This window comes from Pezoporus occidentalis, unplaced genomic scaffold (assembly GCF_034315485.1).
Source record: "Pezoporus occidentalis ecotype Australia unplaced genomic scaffold, CSIRO_AGI_Poc_V1 ctg59, whole genome shotgun sequence".
Taxonomy (NCBI): Eukaryota; Metazoa; Chordata; class Aves; order Psittaciformes; family Psittacidae; genus Pezoporus; species Pezoporus occidentalis.
Window position 1 is genome coordinate 2,488,083 of NW_026915932.1, and position 20,147 is coordinate 2,508,229.

General features: G+C 37.2%; 1 protein-coding gene across 2 annotated transcripts in view; it reads left to right on the plus strand.

The window, feature by feature from the left end:
- Positions 1-9,323: 9,323 nt before the first annotated feature.
- The window catches only part of ACSL3 (acyl-CoA synthetase long chain family member 3), a 36,993-nt gene continuing 26,169 nt past the window's right edge, over positions 9,324-20,147 (plus strand). For both annotated transcript variants that reach the window (XR_009968533.1, XM_062638862.1), the window contains exons 1-2: positions 9,324-9,450; positions 13,982-14,403. Coding sequence is in view for 1 of the 2 variants with exons in the window: in XM_062638862.1 (XP_062494846.1) it covers positions 14,053-14,403 (351 nt within the window). In the remaining variant the exon portion in view is untranslated. The remainder of the gene's footprint in view (positions 9,451-13,981; positions 14,404-20,147) is intronic.

Consider the following 20,147-nt stretch of genomic DNA (forward strand, 5'->3'; position numbering starts at 1 on the left):
TCAGGAGCACTAACTAAAATGGACATTCATAAAGAAACTTCTGACAACTTTTGTTTTCAAAAATCTGTCATTCGCCAATAAATTAAGTTTTATATAAATAAAAAAAAAAAAAATCTGACCACATCCTGTATTATGTATTCACATTCACAGTTGCGGCCAGGTCCAGGGTGTGAAAGAATGCAAAGATCTGCTGTCCTCATTTTGTCTGTGCATCTGTAAATGTTTATGCATCTCTAGATGTGTATGCACCGAAGATAACAAGAGTACCAGTACAGTGGTTGAATTTTTTATATATTTATATATGCTTTTTACATATATATGTATAAAATACCGTTAACTTAATCTTGCGTAATGCAGTTTGGGATTCTTTTTTAAAATGCAAGATGTAATTGTTTGGGTTTTGAAATGATAGTGCCTTTCGTCATGAAACAGATGAAATATGTTGTTTATATTTTTCTATAGAAATATTTGATAGTTTATTCTGGACTTCCAGTTTGCCAATTTGTGTTAATCTAATCTGACCATCTGTGTAACACAGGCAAGACAGTTTTGCCTAAGAATATTCACAGAACTCCTGAAAATGTGATTGGTACTTTCCTTTTATAAAAAAGGTCAGTGTTCTTGTTTTTTAAAAGTTAATGGTGAGGAGTCTGCTCAGCTTGGTAGGTCGGTGATTTGATCCTGTTTACATAATCACAGGCTAAGGGTGTGTTCGTTTTCCCTGAATAGAAAACCAGGGGTCCCTTCTGCTAAAACCTGCATCTACCTGCACAGCATTTGCATACTGTTTCTGAACTACTGACTTGAATTATGTACTGTGAGGAGTTAGCTCCTCACCTTCATACCCTCTGGTCCGTACCTGTGGGTACTGGATATTGCCCTCTGATTTTAGGGATTGGAACTAGATGACACATCCAACCCAAAACAGCCTGTGATTTTCAACACCTGTGTTTATATGTTTTCTTTTTAAGGGTGACACATAAAGACTTGGAGGCTTAAGACCATGCTTCTTTAATTCTTCACATAGATTATAATGGCCTCTAGTTGAGTGAGTCTTTGTTTTGCATTTGTTTTGTGCTATGGAATTGTTGGGCATGTTCATAACTGACGGGGAAGGTGAGGTTGTCGTGATAGTCTTACTTCTGAGGCTAGAAAATAGGGTGATAACTCAAATGAGCAGGGTGGGCATCTTTATGCTATACTTAAATAGATTCCAGTGCTGGATTTTGCTTGTGGAAATTACACTTTTGCTCAAAGTAGATATAAAATGTAGGTAACATAGCTCTTCAGGAAAACAATGAATTTGAAGTATTTCCTGCTTTCTTTGCTATCTTTTTCTTTTGAAATACTGTTTTCTCCACTGTCCTAGAATTTCAGAGCAGCCAAGAGGGGAAAAAAAGCCTAATAAAGTGGTTTGCAGTGAACCAGCCTGCTAGACTTTCTGTAACTTAAGCTTTTGTGTGACACCCTGTGGGTCATCCCCCACTTTTTGAATGCAGAGAATAATGTCTGCCCATAAATACATGGGGGAATGAGGCTGAAGCAGTAATGGCTGAAACCTGCTTCTGTGGTAGCCTTCCCTGGAATTCGTAAAGTGCTTAGTTCAGGGTCTGTTTTGGCCAGCTTTGATGCTACAGAGAACAGAATTGTGCATCTGTGATAAAGTTCCTAAGTGGCTTGCAGATGACATTCATTTTGGTAACTTGGCGTTTATAGTGCCATGCTTACATCCATAAGAAACATTTAAGTCCTATTTCTACTGATTGACTGCATGCAACATTCCTAGTGTCTTAGAAATCGGTTAAGAGTAGTTTGATCCTTTTTGAAATCTGGAGTTGAATAAGCCAGGTAATTTTTTAGTGTTCTTTTCTGAAAGAATACTAGGAGAAAGGCCATTTCTGTGTGTTGCACTACAATTTGGGTATACGTTCAAATATAATCTTAAAGTTAAAACAGCTCAGGAGTCAAGGGTAGTCATCTGTAAAGGTGTGTGTGTGTGTTTAGGAGGTGGGAATTCACAGATACCAATGTAAGCAAGTCTAAGAAACAGAAACTAATAACTTGTGGCAGAGGTATGATTACTTAAAGTGTACTTGAAAATTGCATAATCACAGAACTTTGAGCTAATTTAATTTCTCCCTTTCTATTTGTACTCAGGAAAAGCTCCAGAAATTATTTTCTGCATTTTTATAGTTGCTGGAGTGCAATACTGCTTTGATACGTCTTGCTTAGTCCTTGTGGAGAGGTTTGCTTCATGAGGTATGAAACAGCCGTTGAGTCTTCTGCAGGTGTTGCCTTGAGGCAACATTTCCAGGGGCTGTGATTCTTATAAATTGTGGTCCTGTTGCTTTTATGCTGCATTGCTTGCGGGGGGATTTAATTATATTGGGAGTGAATGTTACTAAACACTGTCTGAAGCATGCATGTGGGCTTGGGAGCAGTAAGTAGTCTTTCCCTGACAAGGTGTAGTGGTCGTCTCTGAAGGACTTGTGACCTCAATTGCCAGCTAGAGGAGAGGGATTGCTCCTGTTCGGGAGGTGTAGTCACCAAGTGGAAAGTGAGGGGGGAGAAAAACAGATGTTCTGATAGGAATTTATTCATTAATTTCTTTTTTATGAATCACCATAGATGACTGGACACACTGTTAAAAAAAACAGCAAAACCCAAACCACCCCCTCCAAACCATTAAGAAAAGCCAACACTGCCTCACCCCTTACGTCCCACCCCCCCAAAAAAAACAACAAACAAAAAAAAAAACAAAAAAAAAAACAACACCCCCCCCCAAAAAAAAAAACACAAAACAAACTCCACAAAATAAACCACAAAAACACACTAAATCCAAGCAGTTAGAACCTGAATATGCATTTTTCTGTCAAAAGAGAAAGTATATTGAAAAGGTCAACAGCTCAGCCTTTCAGATTAAGTTGTGAGACATCCCTCTTTTATCACTTCGATCATGCTGGGGATGTCCTTACTCCTTTGAAATGTATTGTGAAATTTCTCTGGAAGGTGTGGTTCATCTGGATGATGTTTTTCTTGTGAGGAGCTTCTCTAAAGACTTGGAATAAATCCTTTTTCTTCTGAAGTCTATGTCATCATGTTCTCTCAGGTTTGCTGTGTTGCCTGAGTTTATTTGTCTGCTGCTTTTTCTTAAAGAGGTTCTGGCTTAAGGTTATTCCTAATTAAAGCCCATCATAAAAAGAAGAAATGTTGCAGAAAGAAGGCAGAGGCAATACAAATATATGGGTTTACCAGGTTTTGAAGCTTGCCACCTGGTATTTAAAAAAAAAAGGTACATGATAATGGGTAATAATTTTTATGTCACACTACATGAACCCTAATTCATCTAAAAGTGAGTACATTTTTATATCTAGCTTCTGCTAGAGGAAAAAAAAACCCAACAGAAGAACTTCACTGCTAAAAATCTCTGATGGCTGTTAATGTTACTTTGGTCTGGTCTGACAATTACATGACTAGAATGCAGCACACAACCAGTTTAAATACATGACAGCAGAGCATCTATTTCTGGTTTGTTTACTAAGAAACAAACAAACCAGACCTGTTCACTCCTTATCATTTTGGATTTCCCAGAAGTTAGAGAACTGTATTACTAAAGCTGTATTTTGTAGCAGAAAATGGTACATAAAACTGTTCTGGTCATTCTCTTCCATTCAGATGCAAAGCAGAGTCTGCCTCCCAGTGGAAGTAGTTGTGAGCGTTGTCCTGTACAATTGGAAAATTATTGTAGGACTTTGGAGAGTAATAAACTGGCAGCCATAACTGGACTGTTACACAATTCTCCAGTAGCCAGAGGTTGAGGGTAGTTATGAAGCATGTGGTTTATTTTTATGCAGGCTTTTTTTCATACTGTGTGTGCAGTGGTATTGGTGTTGTGCTTCAAGTGCTCTCTCGTGTTTAATTTGTATATATGGTTTAAAAATCTAGCAGTTTTCTTGGCAAATTGGTGGTTTTGTGTCCCTTTGACAGTTAATTAACAGATATCAAAATTAATCTGAGGCCTTCTCCAGTAGTAAGGTACTTTATCCATTAATTTATTTGTTTCTCTGATACAAATATGAAAGCACTTAATTTAGTTTGGCATTAAATACATCTCCTAAATGCTCTAACAACTGCTTATGAGAAGGAATGGAAGCAATGTATTGACAATATCTAATAAATCAAACTGGCTGAAGCTAAGACACTTGTTTGCCTTGAAACGCTATTACGTAGTGGGAAAAAGAAACAAAAGATGTAGCAGCACTGGATTGTGTTCCTGGCATAGCCATTGCTTTGTTAAATTACTTCAAATAATTATTTTTATCACAATGTTTTCTTCTCTGTATTAGTAATAACAGTGATGTAAACTTCTTGGAAAGTGCTTTGAGGTTTGCTGACAACAATTGTTACCTTAGAGCTGTGTTTTATTACTCTTATTAATAGAAGATGTATTAATCTGTCTTGTGTAAGTTAAAAAAGACCAAGTTATTTTCTTCACATAGGTTTTAAGGTATTTTGAGAATAGGAAACTTTCTAGGGTTCAGAATTGCAATGGGGTCTGAGTTTTCAGCTGGTTTTATTATCTTGGAAGGATATTTGTGTTGTATGTAAGGTAGCTTTAGGAATGCCTGTTGAAGTATTGCTCCTGCATTAGTGCAGAACCCATTTTGATTTAGTTTTACTTTTTATCTGCAGCAAAGGTTTAAATTTCAGTTTGTAGCCCATGCAGTCAGACTGTGGATTGAAAGTCCCATAGTTCTGAGGTTGTTTTTTTTTTCTTGTTTGTTTGTGTGGTGGTTATAAAGAAAGCCGCCTACTTTTGTGACTGTCACTTTAGTTTTCAGGTCATCATAAATATTGCTCTGTGTGTTTCCCTAGAAAGTAGAGAATAGATTTACAAATGAAAGCCTCCTACTTTCCTGCAACATGCAGTGATACTTCATACAGGTGGGGCATGGAACAATGTAGAAGAGGTTGGCGGCAAATCATTTAACCATTACCTTTTTAACTGGATGTACCAAGGATCCATTTAAGAGAAAGCACAGATATTTGCCCTCAAATGTCAACTGCTTCTCTGTACTTCAGTTCTGAGCTACCGCATTTGTCTCCCTGTTCTCTGCCGCCACTAGGTGTGACTTTTTTCCCCTCTCTTGGTGTAAATGGGCCTACTAAGAAGAAAAGAAAATGTTGATGTTTTGCTGACTTTTCTAGGTAATAAAGGTATTTCCTTTGTCTCAAGATTTAATTAATATAGTAGAAAGTCCTTAAGGTAAAGGACTACTTTGGTTCATGCAGTTCCTACTGTTATCGAATCTTGGTGTCTAACAAGTACATAATAATGTATTTGTCCTAATAGCAGGGCCTTCTGGCTGCCTCCTAAGCAAATGGGAATATCATTTTACAAACGTAGTGTTGAAATGTAAAGGACATAAATTAAACCACTTTGTATTTATAGGAATATTTAATAGCCTGCATCCAAAGTTCAAAAGTATTTAGGCAGTAGCACTTGAAACCACAAAAAAAAAAAGTAGTGAGCAGACCACAACTCTTCTAATCCCACAGTGTACTGGTGATGACCAAGTCACAAGGTGTTTTGTATATTGGTCTGTGCTGATCTTGGTTGTCTGGCAGCCAAGTGGAGGTTTGATTTACAGCATGACTGCCAGGCTCCTAGCCTTTACTCCTCCAACTGTGTATTTCCTCTTGTCCATGGCATTAACTCCTGTCTATTCATGGTTATCCAAGTTTGAGATAGCAGAAAAATAACTTATTTTGTAATGCTAATTTTCTGTTGATTTAGCTGTCTGCAGTGACTCCCCTGGGCTCAAGCAAATGCCAAAGTTGATACAAAGGAAAACCCACCCTTCTGTCCTGAGGAGAGGGTTTAAACTGGATCAGCAAGCTAATCTGACTCATTCCTAGCCACACAGGCACTTGTGTTGGTACAATGGAGGGAAAGAGCTGGATCACGTTTTGGAAATGAACAGTCTGTTTTTATTAGCAGCCAAGTGTTAAATCTGCTTGAGCCGTACTGAAACCATACCCCCTGGCTGTGCACTTCATTCAATGGCTGCCCCAGTGGTCTGTTCAACACTTGCCTTGGAAATTGGTTTGGTCCAGGTGATGGTGTCTTTCCTGGTGGTCTGTGCATGCCCTCATGTATTTTCTCAGAAACACAGTTGTGCACAGAAGTGTCTGATTTGCCATCAGGATGGATGTGAGCAGGAGTAGATTGCTGAGGTGGCTCCAGCAGTCTGCCTGCATGTGTTTGTGACCTCCGTCAGAGTAACTGGAAGTGATATCAAAAGCTTAATAAAATTAAATGCATAGTAGCTTCTCTAAGAACAGATGTTTATTAATAGTTCAGATAATAAGCATTTTTATATGCTCTGATAAGCATTCTGTCAAGCACCAGTGAACTCTTTAACAGAGGAGCTCCAAGAAGGAAGTACTGCCACAGGATGGATAAGCTGACCTACAGCAAAACTAAGCACTGATAGGGAGGACATGGTGAGCACCAACTCATTGACTGCCAACTCAAGAAACTCTCTGACCCAAAGAGAAGTAGAGATTGAGTATGCAGACTAAATAACGTAAGTGGGAGAGTTGCTTAACAAATTGGAAACTGACTATCAAATAACTCGGTTTGTGTGACTTGTAATCAATGAAGGCTGATGATGGTTTTGCTTTCTAAAATGTATAAATAGCGTAAATTTTGACAGCTGGAGAGCTAGGCATTTGTAGGTTACCACCAAGCTTCCTACTTTGTGCAAATCAGAATAAAAGAGTAGGAATACCTTGACTTGGTGTGTGAATTGGCAGTGCCCATTGGGTGCCTGCATTTGGGGTGACAGAAGTGTTTAAACAGCCCGAGTATTCACTCAGGGTTCTGCCAGAGGTGGTCACAGTGGGAGGCTGTTAGTGTAATCTGGAAAAGGTATCTCAAAAGTACCCTAGATGTGCTTGGAAAGAGTAGTTATTCTCCCCACATCCAGAAAATCCGTGTCTTCTTGAGAGAATAACTCTAATCAGTAGTATTTTTGGTCTCCTGCTATACCTCTTCCTGTGCAAGCTAATAGCAGTTCACAGTATGTAGTGGTGAGGAGAGCAATGTCCAGGGAGAGACACATTATCTTCTGTTCAGGACTTGGAGTGAGAAATCGAAGACTGTGGGTGACATGGGAATTGCTTTCGTTCTGTGTCTGCTTGCTTGAAGAAGTTTTGTGACTACCTCTGGGTTTGTGTAGGTCAGACTGTGACAGCCAGCAGGCCTGTTCTCCTAGATCTTTCTTTAGCAGAGGCTATTTAATAACTGTAACATGCCCTGTGTAGTCACATGGAGCTGTTGAGGAATCTACTGCTGCTAGGTTTGTTTCCAGTGGGTAGCGGTAACCAAAGAGTTGATGGACCAAGCATATTTTTTTCCTCCCTATTGCAAGCAGATGTCCTTTTGGACAGAGCTGCAGGTCAGTTCCTAACTTGCCACAGTAGATGCAGTTCATTTTGGAGCAGGTTTTCAGGTCTGTCTGGTGATGGATTTTGTGGATGCTTGATGAGAGGCATGTGGAAGTTCTCCCCGTCTCCCTTGCTCTAGAAGTGATGCTGAGACCCAGGTAGCAGGGTAAGGAGGCTGGAAAACAAGCAAGCATTTGCACTTGCATGGAAACCACTGGGCCTGGGAGTGAGAGAACCACCAGGATGGCTTGGAGAGAGCTGGACCCTGGGGAGTGGCATGTGAGCAGTTGGTCTCATGGCAGCAGCTCTCTGGGGATACAGAAGGTGGTGAAGAGAAGAGGCTGGCCGCAGAAAGCAGCAGGTGATGTGTGTGAGCCAGGAACCTGAGGTGGGTGCTTGTGCTCACTCTGCTGTCACTTCAAATTTGGTAAAATATGCTGGGCACTAACTCTTCCCTAGGGATCCAAGGCATCCATTTCCACCATTCCCTAGGGCTTGTTGGGATTTCTGTCCTCTGTTTCAGGAAATGTGTGAAAGCAATTCTGTTGTAGCCGTGAGGAGCATCTGTTTTCAAAAGTAACCATGTCTTAAACCCATATTGCAAAGCAAACCTTCCACTTAGGTGGGTATACATTTAGGACTCTGGCCTCAGTCAGGCTCCACTTCATAGGCAAGGGACCTTCCTTGTGAAACATAGGCCTTTGCACCTGTGCACATTTGGTTTTCTTTTCTATTTTTATATAGATGAGTACATGAGTATTTATAAAGGAATAATAGTAATTTGTTTAATATCTCTTGTTAAGGAAAGCTTGCTTGCTGAATGTTTTCACTGAAAGCTCTAATAGTGAATTCCAGGTGTAATAAAAAAAGTTTCCTTTGTGTTGTTAATGTTTTTGGTAGTGGTCATTTAATGTTTACATCTGGACTTAAAAAGTAAACTAGTAGAGGCTAATTTCAGATACAGTTAACTTTGTATATTATGGGCTTTGTTATATTGGCTTGAGTTGGGTTTTATAATGAAAGTATGAGGCAATACATGAGGATACTTTTGTCCAGTAAAGCCTAACCTTATAAATAACCTTTTTATCCTTTCTATGAATGTTAACAAATCAGTTTCTTTTTGCAAGACTTGCTGATAAGAAAAATCTAATGTATGTTCCTGTAACTATAAATTGCGTGGTTTATTCCCTCCCCCCCCTCTTTGAGTTAGGTTTTGTTTAAATAGTACGTGTGAAATGGAAATGGAGAAATGGGGCTTACCTCAAGCAGCAAATAGTCCACTGAGTCTTTTCTGGAAAAGTTTATCTGTGTAAGAGCTAAGTAATTTTGTAAATAATAATGTTTGCAGACAAGCAACAGGTACAAAATAGTTTAAATATGAATTGCTGGCACAGGTTTTTAAGACTTCTTTCTGGAATGAACTATAAAGAAAACCTCGGTATATAGTAGAGCAAAATCGATCAATGTAATGATTACTATTTCATGTAGTCTTTTTATAAAGTTTCCAGGAGTATTTATTAGGCTGAAATGCATTCTTTGAGTAGCTTGGTACATAAAGATAGGTATGTGTTTTCCACCCCAGATGGTAGAACCAGAGTTACACTGAAAGACAGTGGGGAGTTAGTCAAGGAGGTGAGAAGCATGAGCTGCTGAATTTAACTATTGCTCTTCCAACTACCTTGATTATCCTGGACTTGAATATGAGCCACAACTGTGTTGTGTGTTACAGTTGGTCTTATTTTAACTTGAATGTAGTGGGCCTAGACTCTCTGAAATGATAGAGTGAAGTATTAGATGAGTAAAAGGTTTTATTTATTTACTGTAAAAGACAAGAGAAAGAATGGAGGATGTGTTTTATAATTGCAACGTTTAATGGGGATTTTCCATCTTTCAAATTTCACGCAGTTGCCTGGGACAGCTCCTGTTGAGGAAACTGAGCCAGGAACATCTGGTATCAACTGTTGCACCTGTACCTGCCACAATGAGAAGTTGCATAAGGTTTCTTTTTCTTGTTAATTCATGCTTTTGTTGTACTGATTATTATAAGAAGGTCAATTAGTAAACACATTCCTTTAAGGATTTTTTTTTTTCCTCATTTAACAAAAGTTTTCTTCTAAAACTAAAGGTAGTAACAGTATTAGTATAAGTACTGTATCAGGCCAAATCCCTGATTATGTATTAAGTGGAATGGGTCCTGAAAACTGCCGGTTTACTTCTCCAGACTTTATGAATGAGCATGCTGGTTGCTGCTTCTCTTTGATGTTGTAAAAAGTGAATAATTTTACCTTGTGGTCTTACTCTGTCGCATTTGACTGCTTCAAGAAAGAGAATTACATGTAAACTGAACAGCTGCTGTATGTGTGCAGAAACATTTGCTTGCACGGTTTTTCTGTAAGTTGTATTGCATAAATTAGCAGCTCTTGCCTCCAGGATTTAACCTGCCAACCTTTTATGCATTGCTGGTTGGGATTTGAACACCAATTCTGCAAACCCCAGAGGGATTATGTGAAACCAGAATGGATGCATGTTCTGTAGGAACCTCAGTATTTGCAGTGACTTTGTTGCAGTGTCATAGTCTAATAGTTACAAAAATGGGTTGGGATCTGTTGTCCTCTGCTTGCCATTTCCTGCCCCAGAATAAGGGGACTTCCAGAATTAGTGAGGTGACCACAAATTGTATTTCCTTGAAATTTTAATTCCCACAATAGTATTTCACCAAGTCTTTCAGAGTTTTGTGGGTTTTTTTTTGTTTTTTTGCTTGATACTTTTTAAAAGGCAGAATTTTAAACAGCAAATAGTGCACCCCTTTCAAACTTGCTACAATCTTGAAAATTTCCCTAAAACTTTCAATTTTCTGATTAGTTTTGCAAATTTATTAATATTTATTTTCATTTTGAGCTTTTAAAATACCATACACTAAAAGTTCAAAATAACATTTGTAGAGAAAAATGCATGTACAAACACTTTATCTTAATAAAAACAAATTTGTTTTATGATGTCCTTAAAACTGGGGTTTTCTTGAAGCTTAATTGACCCTTTACTTAAAACAAACAAACAGCCCTAAAAAACAACAACCAAAACCTTCAAAACTGGCTGTCATATTCAGCTGTGTTGGTTTTGCTTGCAGGAAAGGATAATTGTCTTACTGCCAGCATTCCAGTGTCAAGTTAGGGGGAAGTTGTGCTTCCTTTGTGCTGTGGTTCAGCTCTCCTTAGAGTCATCAACCTACAAAGACACTGGAGTGCATCCTTCTAATGAAAATACTAGGATACACTTTTCATGCTTGTTCAAAAAGGATTGTACTTTTGCCGATTACAGTAGTAATTACAGTGTTAATTACAGTTAGTTACAAGCATAGATGGTCTGTAAATATCACAGTTTGAAATCAATTGCCAAATTGTTAGGCACTGGCACAGGCATACTCTTGCCAAAGTTTGGTACCTCCTAGTTACAAGATTTTAAAGCAAGAAAAATGGAGGCTTAATTGGCCTTTAAGGCAAGAAACTGCATTTGCAAATGACACTTTATCATAAAAAGAAAAATCAGTTTAAGTGGAAAAATATTTTTGTGTTAATTTTTAAAAGGAACTGTGTGAAATAGATGACTTTCAGTAGCCTCACTTTACTGAAGCAGAGAGTGAAATAATTAGCAATTTATTCAGTAACAGATATATATCAGAGTAGAGTTCTAGAGCTTGATGCATACTTTTCTAAGCCAGAGTGACATTCCAAAATATTTCCCCTTACTCTGTGTTGGAGTGTTCCTTAGACCCTTTCTAGTGATACAGCCTTTATGAAACAGTGGACATAGCATAATTATGATCAGCAATTTGGAGCAAGCGGTTCCACACTGGTGTTCTGTGGGAGGCTTCAGGTAAGCCAGAATAGAGGGCTTGACATGAGACCTTGGTGTGGTTGTTTCAGAAATGGTGGGGAAGCTTGCCCTTTCCTTCTGAGGTAGGAACAACTTCTGTTAGGATAGCTGCAAAATCAAATGAGAAGCTGCTATTCTAGAAGGGCTCAGTGCCTCTCAAAAGTTATGAAACCCAGAGGGAGTACTTTTGAACAGGCTCCACTGTTTGTCAGATAGGGAATTTCTTTGGAGAAAGTTTTCCAAAACGTATTAAATCAGTTGCCTTAATTTTTGCTTGTAACAGTGTTTGGTTAAATTATGTTTTTACTTGGCAGGCACAGAGAAGTTTTTCAGCTTTATAAAGAGAAAAAAAGTGCCCCCACCCCTGAATCTGGCCAGACAAAATTATAGTACAGCTTTCTGAAAAATGGGTAAAATTTTGTTGCTTGAACTCTGGATTCAGCTTTAAAATATTACGTTCTATGCTATCAACAACAGCATAATTTTTCTGACTGCGGTAACTTACTGCCTTGCACATGATTATTTCCATTAAGCATCTTTCAGTGACAGCTGAAGAACACAAGTCTCTTCAAACGATTACTGAATTTGCCCTTTAGCCTATTTAAGTGTTTTTTTGTTGTTGTTTTTTTGTTTGTTTTAAATTTGTCATAGCTTTTTGTCTTTGTGAAAATTAAATTATAAACACTTCCCTTCTTTGTTAAAGTTTTAAATCCGTTTTACCCTCCTGCTGTTTGATCCAGTAAGCCTTCACTGTGAAGAGCTCTTACGCTTTATTTGAATACATGTCCCTGGGTGCTTTACAGAATAGACTCTGATGTCACTTGGTTCCTTCAAACTGCCTCTAACAATGTAAGGTTATTGATGAGGTTACAGCAGTTTGTTAGAGAAGAAGTTGGTGGTAAAATCATTTTGGAGTTTAAAAAAATTCTGTACTTTAGGGAGAGATAGAATTAATTCCATTCTACAAATGAAGGATATTGGATTGATCAGTTCCCAAAAGGATTTACAAATCCAAGATCCATAAAGCAAGGTTTCTTTTCATTGCTATTGAAGAATCTTTTAAATAATTTAAACATTACTTTTTCAACTAAAATTTCTTTTCATTAGGGTTTTCAAAGAGTCAGTGGATGTAAGGCATCAGTAAAGAAGAATATGGTATTGCCATTGTGTCTTACAAATAAAAATGTACTTAATTTAGAAAGAATTATCAAAGTTACGCATCTCTCGTCATTATTAGTTGCTTGGTTTATGGTATTGCTTTTCATACAATTGCATCATAGTGATATGATAATGATAGGACATGGGGTAATGGCTCTAAACTGAAGAGGGTAGATATTAGATAAGATATTAGGAAGAAAGTCTTTGAGGGTGGTTGGTGGGGCAGTGAAACAGGTTTTCCAGAGAAGTTGTGGATGCTCCCATCCCTGGCAGTGTTCAAGGCCAGGTTGGAGAGGGCATCTTGGTCTAGTGGAAGCTGTCCCTGCCCATAGTAGGGGGATTGGACCAGGTGATCTTTCAGTTCCTTTCCAACCTGTTCTATGCGTCTACAGTTCTATGACAGGAGGAACAACTCATCCATTCCCATTTAGAAGGCTGCAATACCTACTCATACTGGCATTTCTTTGGACACTGCACAACATAAATAGAGAACCACAAACATAGAAATGACGTGATTGGCATACATTTATCTGAAAATGTTGTCTGATTATACAATTTAAAAGATTCTTTCCATCCATATCAGAATACCTATGTGCATATCTTCACTAGCCGTCTTTTTGACATTTGACTGTAAATCATCAACCTTCATACAGCTGTAAGAACACAAGTAATGCTACCACTCTGTACATGAGAACCCAAACCAGTGTGTTGAAATACATTTCCAAAGATCATACAGACTGGGGCACCTACATGAGAGAAGGAAACACTAACCGTCCTCCATGAAGGCCTGTATGTGACAGAACTTTGCTGGTTTTTTTGTCCCTAGGGACTTCTCATCTGTCCTACACTTCTAGCCCAAGTAGCAGTATGCAGTGGGCATGCTTATTATGTAAATACATGACAAAAAGTTAACTAATATTTAGTAAATACTGGAAAATAGCTTGGAAATATTCCCAAAATCCTAGCAACAGCACTATGAAGAGAACAGTAACTTTTTCCAAGATCCCTATGATGCCAGGATATTCAATTCAACTTTTTTTTTGTAAGCATTTATCCTATCAAACACTGCAGTGATGTAACTTTCTAATGTATTCTGCTGTGGAGTCAAGAAATTATGCTATCTATCTAAAAGATTTTTTAAAAATCAAAATAATCAAAATTTTTATGGAAAACAAGGACCCTTGTTATAATGGCTGACTATGAATTTCTGCAGTGGTGAGCCAGCAGTTATAAATATTAGTGTTCTGCTCATAAAAGCAGAATGAACTGTAAATGCAATTTACACTTCACTCAGGTAACTTCTCAAGTGTGTTACCGTAGACTCAGAAAAGTTTGGGTTGGAAGAGACCTTAAAGATCTTCTGTCAGTGCCTTGTTTCATTATGTTAAGACTGCCAGCCTAATTTCTGCATGAAAAGACCTCTTCAGATACTGGTTGTAAGAATACATTTGAAAATAAGCCACCTGCCAACAGCTGACATTCTCTCTTCTCTTTTCAGATCTTTTCAGATCCCTGTCTAATTGGTCCATGTTTCTGAATTCTTCCTTGTAACCTTCGCAAGCAGACAAAATGAAGTTGAAGCATAACATCAACCCTGTTCTTCTACAGTTTATAAACTTTGTAATTTTGGTGTACACCTTTGTAACATACATTCCGTGGTACATATTTTCAGGGTCAAGGCAGGCTATAGCAAAAGCCAAGCAGGTTAAAGCTAAACCTGTGAATAACAAGCCTGGGGCTGCGTACAGATCTGTTAACAGTCTACATTGCTTAGCTTCAGTTTTATATCCTGGGTGTGATACACTTGACAAAGTTTTTAAATATGCCAAAACTAAATTTAAGGACAGAAAGCTCTTGGGAACACGTGAGATCCTAAAAGAGGAAGATGAAATCCAGCCATCAGGAAAAGTTTTTAAAAAGGTAAGTGTTTTTGCAGACTGCCTTCAAGAATTATTTTCAAAGTGTGTTTACTTTCTCTTGCAATGCTTCTAGTCCAGTAAAGTGCATCTGGGCTAAAAACCAAGTTTCTCTACTTAAGCGTATGTAGTGATAAAAAGAGTTAAATTACCTAATTCCCAACCTTTCATTACTTGACATTTAAAACAGATCTAAACCTTTTTGCACACTTGAGTAGATATCCTTTTTTGTATGATTTCAGACAAAGAAAAAATGCAAATGTGTTTTAGGTATTTGTTTTTACTATTCAGCTGATGACACAACTGGCTTTAAGGTTTTCCTTCTCGGTGAATGAAAAAACAAGTCTCCCTTTGTGTTATTCTGAACTATAATGAGAGAAACAAAGTTACTAGATACCTGTACTCAGATGTGCCTTTCCAGTAAATTTAATTGTAATTTAATGATTTACTGTTCTACCCTGTGAATTCGGGGCTTAAATGAGATTTTTGTTTGGAAAAGGGTTGCACAGACTTTAATTGAGAGTTTTTTTTTCTTTTTCTCTTACAATCTCCTTTAAGGTGAATTAGTACTGTGCTACCATGGTATGTGCGGGAGATTTAATTTCAGTGTAAAACTCCATTGTTTCAAGGGACTGATTTTGTTGTGGGGTTGTTGTTTGTTTTTTTTTTTTTCAATCTTAAATTCAGTCCTGTATTGCCAGTTGCAGTTTGTGACTTTAAAATCTTTTAAATTTGGTCAGAGGCATTTGAAAATGCCTGAAGAAGCAAGTCAGGATACCATTAACAGGATACATGTAAATGTGCAGATATGTGCTAAATGTCTACATTTATGTATTGGAAGTTAACTATACGCTGTAAATCCAATTTTTAGTTAAGATTAGTTTTTCTGCAGCAGAAAAACTTACCTCTTCATATAATAAATACATTCAATGCTGCTAGTTTTAATTCTAATATGGGAATAAAATTTGGCAATACCACAGTATATTGTGAGGCTATTTCCTTTAAAGTCTTTATAGAAGATTTAATTGTTAGTGAAACTTCCTCCCAACTATGGAGTTAAATTTTCAGTATGAACGAAATGCCGTGAGAAATAGGTACATGTAATCTTTCTTGGTGGATGTTTTGCTGTTTCATTGCCCCATACAGAAACAAAGTTCATGTTGTATAAAGTGTGCTTCTGAGCACAAATCAGCATTTTGGCTGCTTATGATCTGTGCTGTGTTTTTTAAACAGTAATGTAAGTCTTAAGAACTTAGGAGTTTTAGCCTTTGCCGTTATGCAAGCAGAGTGTTCTGAGTATTGGAAAGCTGAAGAATGTTGCTGTGACCTACTTAAATTACTTTGTGTCTAAGTATTTAGATTTAGAAATTACCTAAGTTAGATAATTTTGTGTAAGCTTGTCACAACACTGTTATGGTTGATTGCTGTACTTGCCCTCATATTTTGTTCCAAGTTGTGGCATTATCATGTAAGTCTACTTTTAATTTTTTTTCCTGTTAAGGAATACAGTGTTTCTTAATAACTCATAACATGTGCTAGCGAGTCAGGAATATTGGAAAGTTTCCCGAGATACCTTATTGATTCTAAATGTCAAGGTTCTTTCCCTGTGATTTTTGTCTTTTGTGCCGTGCATCTTTATATTGCCTGTTTTCTTTTACTAACGCCAACTTATTGGGGTATAATTGGTACAGCTTTTCAAAAAGGTGCATAACAATTTTAGTTCTTAGATCTAATACATAGAATTTCAATACCTTGCAGGAGTTGCAAAATTTGTTCAATATTTTTTCCCTTTCAAAAATTGAACACAGTGGTGGGGAGTGATTGATGCATTTTTCTGAGGTCATCTGTAAGTCAGGGGGAGATCTGAATGTAAACCTATATACTGAGTTACATTACCTATTAGAAGATGTGTCTCTGTGCACATTGCTATGGGATAAATTAGCCTAATTAATGATTCATTAGTAGAGTATATATCTCAAGTAAAATATGAAGCTTCTATTCTTAGGAAAGCTAAATGTCCTCATGCTTTAGCTAAAATTATTTAAAGCGAGATACTGAACATCGTTTAGAACAGATACTACATGAATTTATTCTGAGAACAGTAATACCCTATTATTTTGCAATATCTTGAAATTTTATGATACTGTAGTGTTCAAAAGATTTATTGCTTTGTGATTGCCAAAGTAGCAGAACTTCATGAATGTTAAAATCACATACTTGCTTCTGCTCACTTTGTATTTTATAATATTTCATATGTAGTTAGCTTTTCTTGTTTGCTTCTGTAGTCTACTTAATATATTAGATAGAGGGCATATGTAATACTAATATAAAATATGCACTTAAGTCAGATAAAGGTGAAAATACTTCAGAGATTAAGGTATAATTAATTGAAAAAATAATTTAAGCAGATCTTTATGATGTCCAAAAGAGAAACTTTCTTCTGATGGTTAATTATTTAATGTTATGTTAAAAGCAAGAACACGACAATATAAACTGTAATTGTATGTTGGTATGTGGATTTTTGTGTGTGGGGTTATTTGGGTGTTATAGCTGTTTTGGGGATTGGTTGGTTGTTGTGTTTTAAAAACAGAACAAATTCTGTTCTTGTAGCCAAGAGCAGAATTAATGTGAACATAATAATAAGACGTAGGGAAAACTAAGCATGGTTTTGGTAAGGGAAATAAATTTAGATAAAGCTTGTGAGACGTTCATGAAACAAGCACTTGGGCATTCAGAACATTACTGATTATAGCTGATACTGAAACTTACGTGAGGTTGCAGGGAGGTACTTGCCATGACAAGTGATTGAGTGATAGAAGAATAGCTTTCCTGTTAGGGTGCTGAGGCACTGGAATAGGTTGCCCAGGGAGGTTGTGAATGCTCCATCCCTGTCAGTGCTCAAGACCAGCTTGGACGAAGCCTTGGGTGATACGGTTTAGTGTGAGGTGTCCCTGCCCATGGCAGGGGGGTTGGAACTAGATGATCTTAAGGTCCTTTCCAACCCTAACTATTCTATGATTCTCTGATGTTGAAAAATACATGATGCTGTGTAAATAATATTTTCGAAGTGTTCAGCTACAATCCATGTTTTTATGTGAAAAAGGCAAAGAATTGGGTATTTTCAAATAACTTCCATTGTATTATTTTTAATATACTTTCTACAAGGAAATATATTTAATTCATTATCACCGATTTCCAAATTGTGTAGTCAAGGTTTTTCAAGCCTTTTAAACAACTTCTAGGAAGACCTTGAAAAGTAATTGGGGTCGGCTAGTTCAATGACTCTACACATGCCCTCAGCTTTTTGAGACTATTTTATGACACCTTCATGCTAAAAATTTGAATGTGGTTGCCCTGAACTCAAGACTAAATAAACTTTTATTGTGTAGCAAGTGTTTAGTCTCTATACTTTGCTGGATTTCCAAATGCTAATACAGTGCTGGTGTTCAGTAATATTTTCCAAGGTGTTAAATAGGCAACTCAAATATTTTTAGTAACTTGCAGTTGAAGTACGTTTAAAAGCGGGTGCACTAGAGGGCAGTGTTTTCCTATTTAATGTAGCCTTTTGACAGGTCTCCTGATGCACTGTTTGGGTTTACGTCTGTTTAAAACAGTTCTCAGTAATCTTGAGTTTTTCAGCCATCCCAAGAGCTCTTGGAGTTGCTTTCTTTACATACGTAAGTAGTTATCTAGCAGAAATAAGTTCCGAGAGTCACAAAATTAAGCGTGTGTGAATGTTTAAAAGATTATGGCACTTGACATCGGTCTTAACAGCTGTTTGCAGTAGAAACCATGCATTGGAAAATATTAGCAAAAGCTACTGAGGGGAGGGCTAAGGAGGTGGATTTGGGGGCATACTGAAACATAAGGAAGGATGAGAGAAACCATAACCAGCTCTGTGTCCTACTAAAGAAGCATATAGAGAAATGCAAAAGAAAAGGTCATACAGATATATGCAATATATTAATATGTCACAGGAAGGGACTAGAGAGGAAATGCTGGGTATGGGGAGGGAGGGAACATAGAAATTTAAATGTATCAAAGGCAGTAGGAAGAATGAATATCAAAAGAGCTGCACTGAAAAAGGTCTTCTTGTGTATTTTCACATGTCGGTGTTCTTCATAAATATATTTCTATATATATAAAAATAACTAGAACAGTGCTATACTTCCTGTGGATTTTCTAACCTTTGCAGAAAGGAAAACACCAGTAAAGCCTTTTTTTGTTACTTTATATCAAACGTGCTTAAGCGATCAGGATAAATTATTTAATAGAATAAAAAAGGAAAAAAAGGCAGAATCACAAATATTATTCAGAAAGATCAGTTCTTGACCCTTCAATGATTTATTATTCCGGCCTTGGTGAGTTACATTGTGAATGGTGAAAATGCCAAAACCTTCTTATTTACCAATTGGTAAACTTGTCAGAAATGCTAACAGGAATCTACTTGTATTTCTTGGCTGAATTATTTGAGAGCAGTGTTCCTGAGGCCATACTGTAGGTAGAGTATAATGATGGAAAGGGTGTTACCCATTCACTGCTATAAATTGTTTTCAACTGATAAGCTTGTCATGAATTGCAAGGTCTGCCAAAAATACTTTACTTGGACCCAAACTGGAATTCTAATTTGAAATTGGTAAAATTTGGATGGACAGGAAGAGGTACAGTGTTTTCTTTGGAAGCAGTAGAAGTTTTCCACACCAGAAAAAAGTGTAATGAAACTGAAAGGAACTCCCTGGTCCTTCTCTTTGTGGGGGCTGTAGCTGTGAGCCCCAGTCGTGGTGTGAGCCCTCTGCCCTGCGGTGCTGCAGATGTGATCAGCCAGCAATTCTGCTGTGATTCTGTCACTGGTTACAGCAGAGAAATTCAGTGTGATCTTTCTTCTCCAGTAAGGTTTTTTTTTGCTCTGGAACAGCCTATTTGCCAATGAAGGTGAGCTGCTGTGAATGAAATGGGAAAACCTGAGCAGATATTTTTGTGAGAGATGTTTTGGTTTCTGATGGAATCACTAAGTATTGCTATTGTTGGCAAGTATATTTCATTTTTGTAAAACTGTATTTTCCCATGAAAACGTTTATGAATTTTCCAAGCAGCTGCACATATACCTGTCCTCAGTTAAGAAAGGTTTGTCCTGCTTAAACACGTAGGTTAATGAGAAATATGCAGCAAGGCTGTAGTAGGTACATCTCAGTTGCCCAATGCAAACTTCAGCAGTTTGAAAATGCTTTAGTGAAAGGAATCTTTTAGATGCTATTTTTCTACTGGAGGTCGAGAGATTTTCAAATCCATTGTATTAAGGAAGTGGATTTGGAAGTACAGACTCATTAGAAATGCAGTTACATGCCAAAAAGCTGTTAGATTTTACATCCTACAATTTTGAAATTTAGTTAAAGTTGATAAATGCTGACAACAGAATGGGAGAGGAGGAAGTTTGCTTTTCTAGCTTTTTTTTTTTCCCTAGTGTTTGCTTGCATTTAGTATTAATGCTGCATAGTCAAATGAAATGTCAGAAATACTTGACTAATAAAAAACTGTGTTTTTCAAAATTGTCAAGGTGCTTGTATAACTAGATGAGTAAGGTGGAATATAGTCTGGATTTTCAGTGTAAAATATCTTCATACTACATCTGTCTATGAAAACATCTATGATATCCTCAAATAAATACTGTCTGTAAGTGAGAATGTAGTACTGCAAGGTGCAAGTGCACACATAAAAAAAATTTGATGGATAGTGATCTGTAAATTCAAA